The sequence below is a fragment of the Erpetoichthys calabaricus genome, chromosome 13, assembly GCF_900747795.2.
Source record: "Erpetoichthys calabaricus chromosome 13, fErpCal1.3, whole genome shotgun sequence".
NCBI classification, from domain to species: Eukaryota; Metazoa; Chordata; class Cladistia; order Polypteriformes; family Polypteridae; genus Erpetoichthys; species Erpetoichthys calabaricus.
Genome location: NC_041406.2, coordinates 93,455,466 through 93,473,263, shown reverse-complemented (window position 1 = coordinate 93,473,263; position 17,798 = coordinate 93,455,466). Strand labels below are relative to the sequence as shown.

Below are 17,798 nucleotides of genomic sequence, written 5' to 3'. Positions count from 1 at the left end.
TTCTATGAGATGATTAACATTCATATTTCACTACAGAATGATGTGCACTCATGTTTTTATTTATTTGTTTGTTTGTTTTTTTGTTGTAGGGTCGCTCGGAGAGCCATTTGGATATATCAGACTGCACGAATTATCAGGACCTGTCCTTGTATGGAACACTACCAAGGGAGTCACCACGAAGGAGTAAAGAGAGCACTGGTAAAAAATGAGCATCTGATCGTTGGGCATAAGCAGTTGTCATTTTTAGTTTATTGTTACAGTTTAGAAAAACAGCTTATTGTATAAACTTTCAGGCCACATTGCATTGCAGTTAGCCCAGGTGCTATAGGGCTCACTACAAAATGATTGGTCTAATTGTAATGAGAAATATATTTTCGTTTGAACTATAGCTGAACACTTGACAACATTGACCCTATAAACATATAAATGGAGAGGGGTATCGTGTTGCATATTGATTAGCACATGCAAGTGAGAATTTCACTACTGTACATGTAAATATAACACAGAGAGCCATACAATGTTTGGTACAGTGATCCCCCGCCTATCACGGAAGTTACGTTCCAGACCCATCAGCGATAGGTGAAAATCCGCAATATAGAAAGACCATATAAATAAACATTTTTTTATAGTTTAAGCCTGAAAATACCCCTCCCACACGCTTTAAACACATGTAAACTTATTAAAACACACTTTGTAAACATATATGATATGTGGATGTCAGGCTAAGGATTTGAATAACATAATAATAATATAATACAGTAATAATAATGTAGCGTGCTATCGATTCATTCAAACCGTAATGGCAAGGGACGTCCGCGTAACACTTTCCTTCCCTTCTTACAACAACAACATTTTTATTATATATATATATATATATATATATATATATATATATATATATATATATATATATATAATGTAGCTCAATGTGCTTTACATGATGAAGAAAAGAAAAATAAAAGACAAAGTAAGAATTAAAATAAGACAACATTAATTAACATAGAATAAGAGTAAGGTCCGATGGCCAGGGGGGACAGAAAAAACAAAAAAAAACTCCAGACGGCTGGAGAAAAAAAAACAGACCATGAGACCGCCCAGCCACCTCTGGGCATTCTACCTAACATAAATGAAATAGTCCTCTTTGTATTTAGGGTTGCCACTGAAAGGACTTGATGATGATGGTCATGTAGACTTCTGGCTTTTAATCCATCAATGTAGGAACATCATGATGCTTTGATTAGGTGGTGATGGCTCAGGTCACCACCACAGAAAACCGGGAAAAGAAACAGAAGGGATAGTAGGGGTTAGTACGGATTTTAGAGCCACCATGAATAGGTATTATAATGAATTGAATATACAGAGTATCAGGATTAAATTAAAATGAAGCTATGAGAAGGCCATGTTAAAGTAATATGTTTTCAGCAGTTTTTTTAAAGAGCTCCACTGTATTAGCCTGGAGAATTCCTTATTGGCAGGCTATTCCAGATTTTAGGTGCATAACAGCAGAAGGCCGCCTCACCACTTCTTTTAAGTTTTGCTCTTGGAATTCTAAGCAGACACTCATTTGAGGATTTAGAAGATGCAGGATGCTTGGGAGCCATTGCAGGGCTTAAAACAAAATGAAAAGTTTACAAAAATTTTGCTCACAAGCAAGGTACGCGATACGCAAAGAACTGAGATGCGTCGGGTTCCCAAGCTCGCTGTTCTTGCAAGATTACACCACGTTAGCAGCAGCCAATCAGAGCCCAAGAGAATGAAAATCCTGCTCTGATTGGTTGAGTCTCCTCTTTCAGCCAATAACGGGCCTTGTAAGAAATCATCTGGGTACTGTAATGCGAAACTCTTTGTCTACTGTAGTGACTGCTGAAAACCGTATGCTTTGTTATGAATTGGCTGCATAGTACACTACAGGTAGTAGTACTTACCGAATTTTTCCGCCATATAGCGGGGGCGCGATAGATGAACCTTGTTAGAGCGAGGGATTACTGTATTTAATTTGTTGCTGTTAGATTATGGTAAATGTGTTCTGAGATTTTTTAGGTAAGGAAGACAGAAGTTTGAAAGTGAGGTAGTTATATTCAGTAGTCCTATAAATTAATAATCATGTTGCCAGAGAGTAGCGATATGTTTAAAGGTGATTGGCATATGCATTGAAAAAATTCACTGTACATGTAACAATAATGACCCTATAAATGTATATATTTTAATAATATTTTTGACCCAAAATTTATGCTGTTTAGACTGATTGGTAATTTTTGATTGGGCAATTTGAGAGTGCTTATTTATGTGAGTGATACACTGGCTTCCCAATCACAGCCCTCATTAATAAAACTCTGCATGAATAATGAGCATGAAAAATCCATGCAACATGAAGAAAAAAAAAACATCAGAGATATAAAATTGTTGTACTCACATTTCGGCACAATTTGCCATTAAGAAATTACAATCACCTTGTAAATATGTGCAAATGAACACACCCAGAAACATCCATATATGGAGCATGCTAATCAACCTCATACATATGCAGTCTCGATGCTGCAGAACTTCATTGGCTGGTTAGAGCCGCCTCCCTCCTGATGCGCTCAAGAGTATCTGGCTGTGCTTCACACCTGAGAGCCCAAGATCACTCACAGTTTATAGCACCGCATTCCAGGGGGTCCGGAAAAAGGCGCAAGGTGCCGGTGTGTGAGCAGGTAGCCACTGTCACTTGACACATGTAATGACATGATTGCTTTTACAATGAATAAGAACAGGCCATGAAAAACTGAGGGTTCTGCCAGTTACCTTAACGACAAGCCGTTCACCATGTACAGCAGCATCACATCTGCCAGAACTACTTTGCCTCAAAACATGTGAACCACAGGCTGACCCAGACCACTGAGACGTGACATTTGTTAGCCACATCATGGCATTACAGATGACTTGTATATTAATGTAATTTAACTCTGTACATTTAACAAAAGCAGCTTTATTCTCAATAGGTCCCCTTATTGCAATATGAATGCAGCCAATCGCTTCGATTGCATTAGCAGAAGAAGGTCTCCTATTGCCTTTTTAAGTTGGCAAAACATGCCATGTTTTATGTATTTACACCCACACCATTCAAAAACTGGATGTAATGCCTTGCTGGTCAGCTAATGGTCTTCAGCACAATGAGTATGATGTTGAACTCTGCTCAGCCTACTCAGAAACTAAAGTTGATTCTGTGCCTTCTTGACCAGGATAGAAGTGTTGAAGAACCATGAAAGATTCTCAGAAACATGGTCCAGGAACTTAAAGCTGGAGACATGCTCAACCACAGTTTGACTAGGAATAACATGGTGGTCATGGCACCAAAGAATGGTGGCATTTGGCATGTTGGTTAGATGTGCTAAGTAAGAATTTCATTGGATGTGACAATACACTAAAACTTGAAATTAATAATGCATGTTTTACATTTACCTCAGTCAGTAGGATGACAGTGAAGTCATATGTGTTTGTGGCATCTGTAACATGGACATGAAGATAATAGAAAAAGGGAGAATGGAGCAAGGAAAGAGATTCATGTATTTCATGAAAGGAAAGAAAAAGATCCTGAAGGGTTTAATCAATGTTGAAGCAATAAGAGAACAGATAGCCACTTAGGGTTTTCTTGTCATAGCATTCTTTGTCTCAAGATCCTAAACTAAACATCTGCTGCATTGAGCCGTAAAGCAAGTTTTTGGATTGTCAGGAACATGCCAGTCTCTTTGAAGACATGCTTCTCTTCTCTTCCAGAATCATCACTTTTCTTCAACACAAGTCCATTCAAGGCACTGTCCCCTCAGCCGCCAAAGTTCCTTAAATCATTAATGCCTGTTAAGGAAGAGCACAAAATGAAGAACCCTTTGGAGTCTAGACCTCTGCTTGGACAAGAGGTAATAGCTACCAGTTTGTCATAAATTATCTTTACTTAAGATCTTTTTTTATGCATTGTTTAAGCTTTGTCCTGACTTTGAATTATGGAAGCATATCTGAAAACCCTGTTTGTGGTTCCGGAGGTAAAAAAAAAAATGCAGAAATTTAATATTGTTGAAGTCTTGACCATTGAGATTACCCAATTACAATCTAAAATAGAAGGAAAGTGAAAGAACGTTTGACCGACTATTGCCATTCTCAGCCATATTTTGCAGAATGTTTTTTCCCCCTTAGAAATGATTCTAACAGTAACCCTAGTGTCATAATAAATGTTGTTGTAAGACTAACAAATTTCTTCCTTATTCAGTCTCCATAAACTCTGATCTCTGATGCTTTTCCCGTAATGAAGAAATTTGGAATGGTTAGTCTCCAGTGCAGTGCTGTGAGACATGGCTGATAATGCAGATGTTTTATAGTCCAAGACAGGAGGAGGGAGCCAAACTATAGACTTTTTCATACTGAATAATTAATTGTCTTGTTGGGCTTATGGTAATGTTTATTACATTTATATAAACTAGGGGGCTCTGCCCCCTGCTCGCTTTGCTCGTCCACCCCCGGGTTTGGTTAACCGGATATACAATTTAAAGAGATTGTTATTTTCATGGGAATTGTTACATATGCATTATTTTCACTTTACTCTCTATTATAAAAAACAATCCTGTGGGAGGGAATGACTAGGAGATGATATGTGATCTTCACGTTAAGATCATGGAAGACAAATGAAAGACCCGCGAGACAAAAGAGAATGGCCACGGAGCGTCTCGCAGGAATATAGAACATGAGATTCTTGCAAGACACACCCTACTTACAAGCAAGCAACAGAGCACGGCTAGCAAACAAATCAGTAGTATAAAGGCATGCCGCACACACAGATACAGGGGTCTCAGTGCATGTAAAGCGTATGAAGTACAATACGTTATAAATGAAATGTCAATGACTAAAAGATCGCATTAGTGCAAACAAAAGGAAATTAATCATCAGGACCAGGTATAATTGAAAAAATAGCAGGACAAAGCGAGGTCAGGCGTAAAAGGCAAAGAGCAGAAAACAAAGTCTTTTCGCATTCACATCATTCAATGCACAAAACGTAGATTTACACAATAATGGAACATGCGCTATGAGAATGTGTGGTCCTGCAACAGATAAAGCAACAACAAGTTTAATTTCAAAGAAAACACAATTCGGTCAGGTGTATATCTATGATCACAGAGAAGCGATCACAACGCAAGCAACAAAGACACAAAGTGGCAAAAAGGACAGCGGCTTTAAAATGATCGAAAGGCAGCGCGGCAGCAGCTGCCAGCCCCCCACAACGCGAACAGCGTTATACGTCCTGCAAGAAAGAAATTTAACCACGCCCGGGGCCGGAAATAAAGGATAATTATTGTTTTTACAACGTCACGTGAGACAAGGCAGTGAGTCATCATTTAAAACAAGCCCACAAACATCTAACCTAGCAGTTGTTGGATTGCTTTTGGCAGACACGCATCATGTGCTCCCAGCTCTTAAAACAACGACATGCGACAGGCAGAACACACAGCTCGCCAGCAGCAAAAATGGACAGCAGATGATCCGACGGCATATTCTTAGCGTACGTTCAGCCACCCCCCGCCCCTTCACAACGTGAGCAGCATTATACGTCTGGCGAGAAAGAGATGTAACCACGCCCAGGGCCGGAAATAAAGTACTGTCTTTACAAAAAGTTTTAAAGTTAAAGTGAATATAATGCATATGTAACAATTCCCATGAAATTAACAATCTCTTTAAATTGTATATTCGGTAAACCAAACATAGGGGTGGGCGAGCAAAGCGAGCAGGGGGCAGAGCCCCCTAGTACTTTTAAACTTCAGTAAAAACAATATTTGGAATTAACTTTTCTTCAAGATCGCATTGAATTTTGATTCCCTGTTTGCACTTACATCGTGACAACGCAACGTATAACTGCCTGTGAGTGAATTTAGCTTCTTTATCTCTAATAAATTATCCAACTTTTTTGAATGTTTGTCCCTGCTCTTTCTTCTTTGCTTAGTCGTTGACGTGTCTAGAACGTATAAAATTATTGTTCTGATAAAATTCATAAATGCTGAGAGCTCAGCAAGTGTGTCTGACAAAGGCATTCACACAACTGAGAGGTTAGATGACCGTGGTCTTGTTTGAAAATGGTTGTAAGTATGGCGTGACTTGAAAGAATTGCATGTGAAAAGTCTCTGTCTCACGGGACTTCATTCCAAAAAATCTCTCAAAAAGTCACGTCTCATCCCAAGATTTTTTTATTATAATGGAGAGATAAGAAAACTCACCCAGAGCCCAAGACACTTCTAAATTGCAAACCCATTTCATATGCCGATTTACCATCTCATCCCAAATAGATTCTTCTTATCTTATGCTGGAGGAAGAGGAGGAGGTTGTGAGTATGCACTAATTACTGCGCGTTACGCACCCACCACATGACAAACCCCCTGACTGCACCCTCGCTGCATATTAATTTAATCAAAGACCTTAACTGACAACAATACGACTTTAGTCAGTAGTTTTATACTGAGATAACTATAGAATTAGCAAAGGACTGAATATATGGCAAAAAAAAAAAAATTGGGAGTGGTCTCCCCTCAACTTTCTCGTATACTCAGATATGGGGATGGATTTTGAGGAGTAAACCACAAGACAATGATTATATTTTTATATTATGGACATTAAAGAACCATCAACAACAAATCAAATCACATTAATAATATATTGAACAATTATTATAACAGTAAAGTTTAATAAATCGGACTCTGCAGCTACATGAATAAAAAAGTACCACTTCCAGTTAGTGGAAATAGCTCAAAAGTTGCTAGAAGTCAACTTTTTGTACCTAATACTTGTATGCAAAATTTGGTTGACGTAACCGAACGCGTACTCAAGTTATCATGCTTACATACACACACAGACAGACGCACAGACATAATTCCAAAAATGGTATTTTCGGACTCAGGGAGGTCTGAACCGTTGAGATTCATCAAAATCTCGAAATCAAACTTTTGGACGATTACAATACATTCCCTACGAGAAAGTAAATCTGACTCAGGGAGGTCTAAAACGTTGAGATTCACCAAAATCTTGAGGTCGAATTTTTGGATGATTACAATACTTTCCCTATACTTTGGATATGAGAAAATAAAAAAAAAATTATGAATACAATTTAAAGCTTAAAGAAAGCTAAACACAATCCCAAGGTACACCTGTCACTAATACTGTTATCATCACGATCATTTTCATTCTGTTTTTCGTGGTAAGGATCACAGTAGCAACACTGAGCTGCTACTTTATCTTAAGCAACTTCCTCCAGTTCCTGCTGGGAAATTCCCAGAAACTCCTGACACCGCTGACATATCGTATGTTCCTTTAAGTCTGCCTCTCAGTCTTTATCCAGTGGGCTATGCCTTATTCACCTCCAGGAGGAATTCTAACTATTTGCCCAAATTACCTCATCTGACTCAATCCTACCCTGAGGTCCTCACATATAATTTTGGGTGCTTGTAGCTATGATCTCATTTCTTAAATTCACAAGCAAGATGCCAGTGGATAGGCAAAATATGCTGACCTGTAGATTGTTAGCCTCAAATTGGGGCTAAGTTCCCACTTTACCACATTGGCCACCACCTTGGCACTACAGTAATCCCTCCTCCATCGCGGGGGTTGCGTTCCAGAACCCCCCGCGAAAGGTGAAAATCCGCAAAGTAGAAACCATATGTTCATATGGTTCTTTTTATATATTTTAAGCCCTTATAAACTCTCCCACACTATTATAAACATTTCCCGCACAATTATACAGCATAAACCCTTTGTATTCTCTTAGATATTAGGTAAGATTCGTTGAAATTATGTATGTAAACACAGTTTATATACAGTAAAACCTAAATATTATTTTAAAGATATCGAGCGTCTCCGATATCACATATGTTACAGCCATTACGACAGACAGGCCACCAGCAATAAATACGTACAATGCAAGAAAAATTGTATACAGTAAAATGTGTGTACAGTGACACTAAACTATGTACATGTAATAAGTACTGTACGTAGATAATTAATTATGGTTACTCACCAACAATGACACGACGACTTGTCTGATAACAATGAGTTTAATTTTACTGCACAACAAAGGATAGCGTTACAGCTCTTCTAAAGGAGCCTCTTCAGGCGACTGTGTAACACCGCTGTTGTTCTCCTTCCGGCAGTCTTCAATCCAAATCCCTAAAGCAGATTCCATTCAGACTACTGCCTTATCATGTCCACTTACAACTCGTTTTGCACCCTGGTTAAAGGACACTGCGGCCGTAGATCTTATATGCTTTTCCTCCTTTTTAAATAAAAAGAATCGTGGACTCATTGATGCTGTAATGGTGTCCTGCAGCAGTGTAGCTGTTCCCTTCCTTCAACATATCCAAAACTTTTACCTTTTATGCAATCATTTGCATCTTCTGTTGGCGCTTGGACACGGCCCCTGAAGCAGTAGCAGGAGCACGTTAATGCTGAATGAATGAGATGAGATTTCCTGGTTAATGCAGCACTCCATCGCTGAGCCAATCAGCACACAGGAACTTAACTGTGTGCTCTGATTAGGTAGCTTCTCAGTCATCCGCCAATAGCGTCCCTTGTATGAAATCAACTGGGCAAACCAACTGAGGAAGCATGTACCAGAAGTAAAAAGACCCATTGTCCGCAGAAACCCGCGAAGCAGTGAAAAATCCGTGTTATATATTTAGATATGCTTACATATAAAATCCGCGATAGAGTGAAGCCGCGAAAGTCGAAGCGCGATATAGCGAGGGATTACTGTAATTCCATTGTCTGGATTAACAGTGTGTATAAAAAGTCTTCACCCCCTTGGAAGTTTTCACTATTATTTGTGAAAGAAACAGCCAGGCACACAATGTGGGCAGCCACCCTTATAGTTTCCCTGGTTGCAAAAGGCTTTAAAGTAGCGTACAATGTGTACAGGATAGAGTCCAAAATAGAACTGTTCAAGTATGGAGGATGAGGGGTTTTTATAGGTGGTTCACAGGAAGTGACGTCCTCTGGGCTGGGACAGGAAGGATTTTTTGTGTTTGATCTGCGGAGAGAAAAGAGACAGGTTTAGTGCACCCCACCGCCCCCTGGACTGGCATGGAATTGGCATTTCCTGCTCCCTTTGGTTGACTCCCAAACGCATGTGTGTGACACATTGCTATACAACATTAAATCGCAGTGGATTATTGTTTAGCTTTTATGATATTGATCAACAGGAAAAGTGAATACAAAGCTGTGTACAGTGGTATAAATTAATGACAAATATAAAACACAAATCATTGTTCTGTTGTTCAATGTTAAAAGAGCGAAATTAAATCTACTGTGATCCAATTAAACATATGTCAACGTAAGACGTGTGTGTGTGTGTGTGTGTGTGTATGTATGGAGCAGTCTGCTCTGCTCAGGCTCAGCCAAAGCCACTAGATGGTACAGTAATCCCTCGCTACTTCGCGGTTCACTTTTCGCGGATTCACGACTTCGCGGATTTTATATGTAAGCATATCTAAATACATAACGCGGATTTTTCGCTGCTTCGCGGGTTTCTGCGGACAATGGGTCTTTTTACTTGCTTCCTCAGTTGGTTTGCCCAGTTGATTTCATACAAGAGATGCTATTGGCGGATGGCTGAGAAGCTACCCAATCAGAGCACGCAGTTAAGTTCCTGTGTGCTGCTGATTGGCTCAGCGACGGAGTGTTGCATTAACCAGGAAGTCTCATCTCACTCATTCATCATTAACGTGCTAATGCTTCAGGGGCCGTGTCCAAGCACCAACAGAAGATGCAAATGATTGCAGAAAAGGTAAAAGTTTTGGATATGTTGAAGGAAGGGAACAGCTACACCGCTGCAGGACATCGATTCTTTTTATTTAAAAAGGAGGAAAAGCATATAAGATCAACGGCCGCAGTGTCCTTTAACCAGGGTGCAAAACGAGTTGCAAGTGGGCGTGATAAGGCAGTAGTCTGGATGGAATCTGCTTTAGGAATCTTTGCAACAAGGTCGACGACGTCATGACCGCCTACAAGCTGCTACTTGTACTTCGCTATACAGTAAGTGTAAACTTATCTACCGATTTCATATTGCTTGGCAGTTGTCCCTGTTTTTAACAGAGTAAATGGTGGGTTGTAAACAATACAGGGAGGGTTTAAAAACGTCCAAATACACGTTAAATAATTAAGTAAATATAGTGTCCCTACTTTGCAGAAATTCAGTTATCGCGGTCGGCCTTGGAACCTATCTCCCGCGATAAGTGAGGGATTACTGTACATGCATGCACTTTTAAAATATTTTTGGCACTTGCATATCCTTCAGATGTCACTAAGAAAGTTATGGGAGTTGGTGTGAATTCTATGGAAGATATAGGAGCTTATAGAAAAGTGTGGCTTGCACTTGGTGAGATGGTGCTTGCATCACTTCTCAATCAACCCAAGCAGACAAACTGAGTCTTGTGGTACATGTACGCTGTATGTTCACACAATGAGCCACCATACGTTTGCCTCAGACAGTTCCAGCCTGTCCCACTCAATTTGTGCCACAGCTGCACTCGACTACACGTCCGTCTCAGAAAAGAGACGACCTGTCCCAGCCCACTTAGCTGACACCTTTACAAGTTCAACAATATAGTAAAACTGCTATGGAGTCTTTGGGTTGTTTTTGTCCTGAAGACCACACACAGCTAGTGTTGTATAATAATAAAACATGAAAATTTCCAAGAGGGTAAATACATTTATAGGCACCATACGATCATCTCTACTCTCACTTTGTACACAGAACCCCAAGCCTGTGAAGAGAACAGGCTACTCTGTTACAGTAGAGGACCAGGAGGTCCTGATTCTTATCCTGTCCACCTCACACTCAGCTGAGAACTGTTTCAGTTCACACTCAAAATCATAGCCTGATGACACCCAAAGAATAGCATCATTTGCAAACAGCAGAGGTGCAAGCCTTAGATTCCTAGCTATATACCGTGTCCAAAAAAATCATCAACATTAGAGGAGCAAAGATACCCCTTAAGGGTCCAACACTCTTGACTTAACACCAAGTGTGTAGATGTAGCTCTTGTTCTGTAGATGCAGCTCTTGTTCTGCAAATGCATGGACCAAATGGTCCCCCTGAGAACATCAGAGTCTTCAACAAGATACCACATTGTCGAGGGCTTTTTATATGTCAGCATCCCACATACATACAAGGTTGGCAAACTCTCATGAGTTTCAGAAAATCTGAGCAAGGACACTTGGAAGTCATGATTAGATAAGTGATTACAGGAATTACAAAACTTGATATTACTGTACAACAGTAACAAAATAATTCTAAAGTAATGAACAGGAAGGGTTAACACTCGAAGAAGATAAAGAATCCTGTAAAGCACCAATTTCTATGTGCATATCATACAGGTTATGATGTCATTTTCTAACCCACTTAATCCAGACCAAGGTTGCAGGGGGCTGCTGGAGTCTATCCCGGCTAGCATTGGGTACAAGACTGGAACAAACCCTAGACAGAGTGCCAGTCTATCACAAGGCAAACACACACACACGTACTCTACAGCCAATTTAGTGTCACCAATTCACCTAACATGCCTGTCTTTGGACAATGGAAGGAAACTGGACCACCCGGAGGAAACCCAAGCGGACACGGGGAGAACATGCAAACTCCACGCAGGGAGGAACTGCGAAACAAGCCCTGGTCTCCTTACTGCAAGGCAGCAGCACCATCACTGTGCCACCGCACCGCCCATATTATTAACTCTTTGAGGGCTGAATAATTTGTTGGTGGCCGGCAGGAATTTGCAGCTGAGCAGCTACTGCCCACCGGAGCTTAACTCTTTCAGGGCTGATGTCGACTTTTGTCAAAATTCAGGGGTAGTAATCAGCTGTAAAATATGACAAAACTTGCCCTTATAGAAAGAAAGTTACATAACTTTGTTGATTTAACCTCGATTCCATATGCATGCATGAGTAGTGAAGAGCAAACAACCTCTAAAATGGCATCGACATCTGGCGAGAGACCAAAGCGAATGTACAAAGCGAAATTACTCCATGGACGTTTTACGTAATTTCATTGAATAGGACTCTTATGTGTCGGACTCCGAGTTTGATGCAAGTGATTTGGAGATGGATATTGAAAGCGAAAGTGAAATACCAGCATCTCATCGGTCCCCAGCTGATCGTGAAGCACTGATGCACCTACAGCAGCGTTCGCCTGGGAGGACCACCACGTACAATGACAAAAGGTACAAACCATATCGCGTCACACTGCAACTGTCATCGCCGCCCGCCTGCTATGTCAAGACAGCCAGGCAGCCGGCTCACCGTGCATTCCTGTTGACCATCGAGGTGCCCCCACGCAGCCACTGCCATCAGAGATGCTGAACATACGCCAACAGCAGCCACAGCACATAGCAGCAGATGTTTTATGTTGACTTATGTGTGAAAACATTGCTTTGTGTGCTTTTCAGAAAACTGAGTTTTTTGGAAAAAAACATTCAGCCCTCAAACAGTTAAGGCAGATCTGGCGAGAGAGCAAAGCGAATGCGCAAGGCAAAATATTATTATTATTATTACTGAATCGGACCCTAACTTATCGCAGTCTGATTTTGATGCAAGTGATCTGAATATTTGAAAATTAAAGTGATGTACCAGCATCATCTGATCGTAGTGCTGAATGCGTTCGTTTAGCGGCTGGCAGCTGTGTGAAGACACTACTATATGTCATTATAAGTTGATACCCAAATCAAAAGAGTATTATCTAATTAATGAGCATTCACCACTAGAAAGTTACATCTGATAGTATTTTATGTCAGCAATTATTTTCTTCTATATTCCTCACTATGTTTCACAGATTTGTATCACTGCAGTTTAAACTATAACTCAAGAACAAAGAATTAATGTTAACTAATTCAAGGGCCCTCCTCCTCCTCCTCCAGGGGTCTGCCTCATAACTGGTGAGAGGCAGCTGAGATCTGAGTAACTAATCTTTCTCCTGTAAGCCAACATTTAGTGACAGCATTATTCATGTGTTTTATTTTTTTCAGTTTCCTTCATTTAATTAATTGCGACAAAGCAACATGTCCCTGTTTTCCCTCTAATCAAACTGAAGATGACAGTATGGTAACAGGTTGGTGCAAGAGGCACTGTGTGTGTGATGCATGTAGTGCCTCGGAATTGCACCTCCACGAATGCCACGTTGAGCCTCCTCATTTGACTGTTTGCTTTCCTTTATTTGATTCTGCCACTACTTCATTTGTGTCATGTCTTTTTTGTTTTTGTTTTTTTGCTTTTGTGTGTCTTAACCATTACAGAGCATGCCTCCATCTCAGGATAGTTCTAAGCTGGTACACAACAGTGACTGTGTTGTGTCATCAGGCAGCAGTGTGTCACTAGAAAACTGTAACGCATGTGAAGAGAAGCTTGTAAGTGCCTTAACCTTTTGTGTCATAATACCTGGTGGTGGGTGTCGAGGGCCGCCCTTTCACAAGGGATTACGCAGGAGCGATTCATCAGAGCTACAATGTGTTGGAGGGGATCTCTAGTGAAACTGGGCTGTTATATACAAAGACAATCATAGGGAAGTAGAAGAAAGAATGAAGGGTGTGTTGTAATGTTGGCTGCGCTGTACATTCAGTCAGTCTCTGAAATCTCATGAATTACAATAGAGTGCAAAGCTGGTGATTCTTGAATCTTACAGTAAAATGATTATTTTTTTTGTCATGTTGTGTACTATTTATTAAAATCAATAGCCCTTTTTATTTTAAATGTGTAGGCAATTTGGATCCCAACAGTGAAAAAAGCAAAGGGAAAAAATAGATAAATGTTTCTTCTTGCTTAAGACTGTGTTTTTCTTCTCTATTCACTTTCCTAAAAACAGATGATATTTGGATGTTAAGACACAGCTATTTGTTTTTAATTTATTTTCATAGGATGCACTGAAAGTATGAGGCCATACACCAGAGGTATACATTTACAGTCTGTCTGATGTCTTCTGCTGTGCCTACAACAATAAAAAGATGCCCATTAATATGATAAAATAATCACTGAGAAAATCATGAACTGTCAGAAAAACTGGGCAGGGATGATTCAGTTTAATTAAAAATAATCAATTTAAAATCAGCAGCATGTCCTGCCAGTTGACTAAATAAATCAAAATATGCTTTTGAAATTATATTGATTTATAATCTGTAATTCATCTGTGAAACAGAGTTTACGCCATTGTTGGCACGTTTGTCCGCGGCAATGGATTACCACTGGGTTTTTTCACACTCAAGCATTTATTTGTCTGCCTAACAAAAATATTCTACTTGAATTGCATTATAAAATTGAGAAGCTATGGAAGTTATCTCCCTATTTTAGCCAATGAGGACTCAAGCTGCAGGTGTCTGAATGGACAAATGGCGTACGGCCGGAGCTCCTGCAGCAATTCCTGAACTCTTTTTTTTTACAAAACTCTGTAATATACAAGTGTAACTCTTACAATGGAAATTACTTTATTTGTAAAAGCAAATCTAAGACATCTACAAATAAATGCTGTGATGTGACGGAGTTCTCTCTTAGGGGTCTCCAGTGATTGTAATATTGCCGATTCTCACTCTGAATGAGATTTGATCTTAGTAAACTAGTTTATAGATAATCCTAAAGCGGCTGGAAGAAACATAGCCTGAACTTCCTGACTAGGATTCGGGCGCTTGTCTGTTTAAACACCAGCAATGTCGCAGTTCAAACTCTCATGAGGAGGGCTTACAACCTGTAGTTTTTGAGGCTTTCTTCCTCAGTGGTGAAAGGGTAATGCCGCTTCCATTTTCAGCATTTTGCTCTTGAAGCAGTGTGGTGTTATGCAGAAGAGACCATCCTTTTTAGACAATCTGGGTCTAAAACATTTATGCTAATTGTCCGTGGTTTCACACAAAACACCATCCTTCACATTGCACAAATTCCAATGTTATAAAACACCTTTCTATTTTCTTCCGCAATTGAGAGATTTTCTGCCAACCATGACAAAAGATGAAAACAACACTTCAAATGACTATACTGTACTTAAAGTAATCATGTTGGCCAAGTAAATAAAAGTGCAGAATGTAGCCCATATGACTTTATGGGTCAGTGTCCCACTATACAACTTTGATTCGGAAAGCATGTCTAACTTAACAACCGATCTTATTGCATTGAGGATGTCCGATTATATAACTAGGAATCACAGGGGATGGTGGATTATACAAATCCCTCGTAACTTCTCATCAGAGTTTCAAATTTCTTATTGTGCCTTGAAATGTTGTGAGGACAGCACATTTTGACAGGCTTTCACGGTGGAGCATCTTTATTTCTTTCTCCGCTTTGTCATGGTACAATAAAGGGAAAGACGGTGTAATAAGAGACAAAATGGGTTAAAGTGTTTTGAGGAACTTTGATGGCTAACCATGCCTATTATAATATCACAAAAAGAACAAAAACATGCATTAACAATTTAATTTGAGTCGTTCTGACTTATTCAATCAGATAGATGGCTGAAGATGGTGGTTATCCCGATTATGATGGATTCTGGGAGGAAGGCGTGGGCCCAGGTAGTCAGATCCTGGAATTGAAGTCATGAGTGGAGAGGTGTCAGTCTTCCTTTCTGTAGAGGGAGGAGAAGAGAGATCATAATTAGACAGCGCCACCTCATGTCTTGGTGGAGTATTGCAGTCACTTAAGCCAATAAGCTGTTCCCCAAGCACACACATGTGACAACATCAAATAGACCAGTTTAGTCCTTGCCGTGACTTTAAGCTTTTATTCCAATCAATTTCAGAGTGTACAAGGGGCAGTCAAAAAGTTCCCGGAATTGTGATATAGCAGGAAAGTGAGAGATCAGACTAGATAGATAGATAGATACTTTATTAATCCCAATGGGAAATTCACATTCTTCAGCAGCAGCATACTGATACAATAAATAATATTAAAGAATGATAATAATGCAGGTGAAAAACAGACAATAACTGTGTATAATGTTAAATGTTAACGTTTACCCCCCCCCGGATGGAATTAAACAGTCGCATAGTTTGGGGGAGGAACGATCTCCTCAATCTGTCAGTGGAGCAGGACGGTGACAGCAGTCTGTCGCTGAAGCTGCTCTTCTGTCTGGAGATGATACTATTAAGTGGATGCAGTGGATTCTCCATAATTGATAGGAGCCTGCTGAGCGCCCTTCGCTCTGCCACAGATGTTAAACTGTCCAGCTCCATGCCAACAATAGAGCTTGCCTTCCTCACCAGTTTGTCCAGACGTGAGGCGTCTTTCTTCTTAATGCTGCCTCCCCAGCACACCACTGCGCAGAAGAGGGCGCTCGCCACAACTGTTTGATAGAACATCTGCAGCATCTTATTGCAGATGTTGAAGGACGCCAGCCTTCTAAGGTAGTATAACCGGCTCTGTCCTTTCTTGCACAGCGCATCAGTATTGGCAGTCCAGTCTAATTTATCATCCAGCTGCACTCCCAGATATTTATAGGTCTGCACCATCTGCACACAGTCACCTCTGATGATCACTGGGTCTATGAGGGGTCTGGGCCTCCTAAAATCCACCACCAGCTCTTTGGTTTTGCTGGTGTTCAGGTGTAGGTGGTTTGAGTCGCACCATTTAACAAAGTCATTGATTAGGTCCCTATACTCCTCCTCCAGCCCTACGCAAACATTGTTGTGGAGGGTTGCACAGCATGTCTGTAGACCAGTTGCAATGGGTCTGGATTGGTTTTGGTGTGTAGCATTGTTTTAATTACTGTTTGCGTTAGACATGTGCATGGTCATTCGGCACAATATTGCAGTTCGAACAACGTGCTAACATCAAGTTCATGTAAAAATAGGGGAAATCACCTTCAGTACTGCAGTGCCGCTAGCATTTCTAACGCTGATTTCCCTAATTTTCACATGAACTTGATGTTAGCACGTTGTTTGAGCTGCAACATTGCACTAAATGACTATGCACATGTCTAACTCAAACTGTAATTAAGACATTTCTACACGCCAAAACCAATCCAGACCCATTGCAACTGGTCTACAGACATGCTCCCCTCCACAACAATGTGTGCGTAATCTGATCTCTCACTCTCCTGTTATTACACAGTTCCGGAAACTTTTTGACTGCCCTTTGTATTACTCTTTCATCAAGGTTGCAGATGATACCATACTAGAAAGAAGGATAGATAATGTAGTGTCATCTGAATAGCTATAGAGGGACTTGGACAAGATACAGGCTTGGGCAGATTTGTGGCAGATGAAATTGAATGCAAGTAAATGCAAGGTATTAGGAGTTGTAGTGGAGTCATTATTATATATATCCAGATAGTGTTCAGAAGTGATGATGTAATAAATTACATCTTGCCTGAAGAAGGGGCCTGAGCTGCCTCTAAAACTTACATATTCTAATCTTTTTAGTTAGGCTATGAAAGGTGTCATTTTGCTTGACTTCGCAAGCAGCAAGGAAGGAAGAGTATCCTTTTCCCTGATATAGAAGATTATTGTAAAATATTATTGACTAGATCCTGCCTTTTTTTTAATGTTTTGAACAGATCCTCTGAGTGAGAATTTCATTTCTTCCCAATATCAAATAGTATAGGACATCAGTTACCCACTGACTTAAAGGTGGTGGGTTGGGATTCAAGATAAGTCTACGTGCTAATAGAGAAGTAAAGGCAATTACAGTTTGTTTGACCTTCTCCACTCTAAGCCCATCTGTGAGCCCACCAAACACAGATGTTAATGGGTTACAATTGCTTGTGATACCAAGGCAGACTGATAGGAATTCAAAGATTTTTTTGTCCAAAACGATGTGGCCCAAAACAT

At 40.2% G+C, this 17,798-nt stretch overlaps 1 protein-coding gene across 7 annotated transcripts in view; it reads left to right on the top strand.

The window, feature by feature from the left end:
- kif13a (kinesin family member 13A) overlaps positions 1-17,798 on the top strand; it is a 305,123-nt gene that overhangs the window by 277,706 nt on the left and 9,619 nt on the right. For 3 of the 7 annotated variants that reach the window (XM_051935728.1, XM_028817271.2, XM_028817270.2), the window contains 3 exons: positions 90-198; positions 3,757-3,896; positions 13,290-13,400. In XM_051935728.1, the coding sequence (XP_051791688.1) occupies positions 90-198; positions 3,757-3,896; positions 13,290-13,400 (360 nt within the window). Of the gene's footprint in view, positions 1-89; positions 199-3,756; positions 3,897-13,022; positions 13,106-13,289; positions 13,401-13,907; positions 13,941-17,798 lie in introns of all 7 variants that reach the window. The other 4 variants (XM_028817275.2, XM_028817272.2, XM_028817274.2 and 1 more) reach the window with 3 other exon arrangements.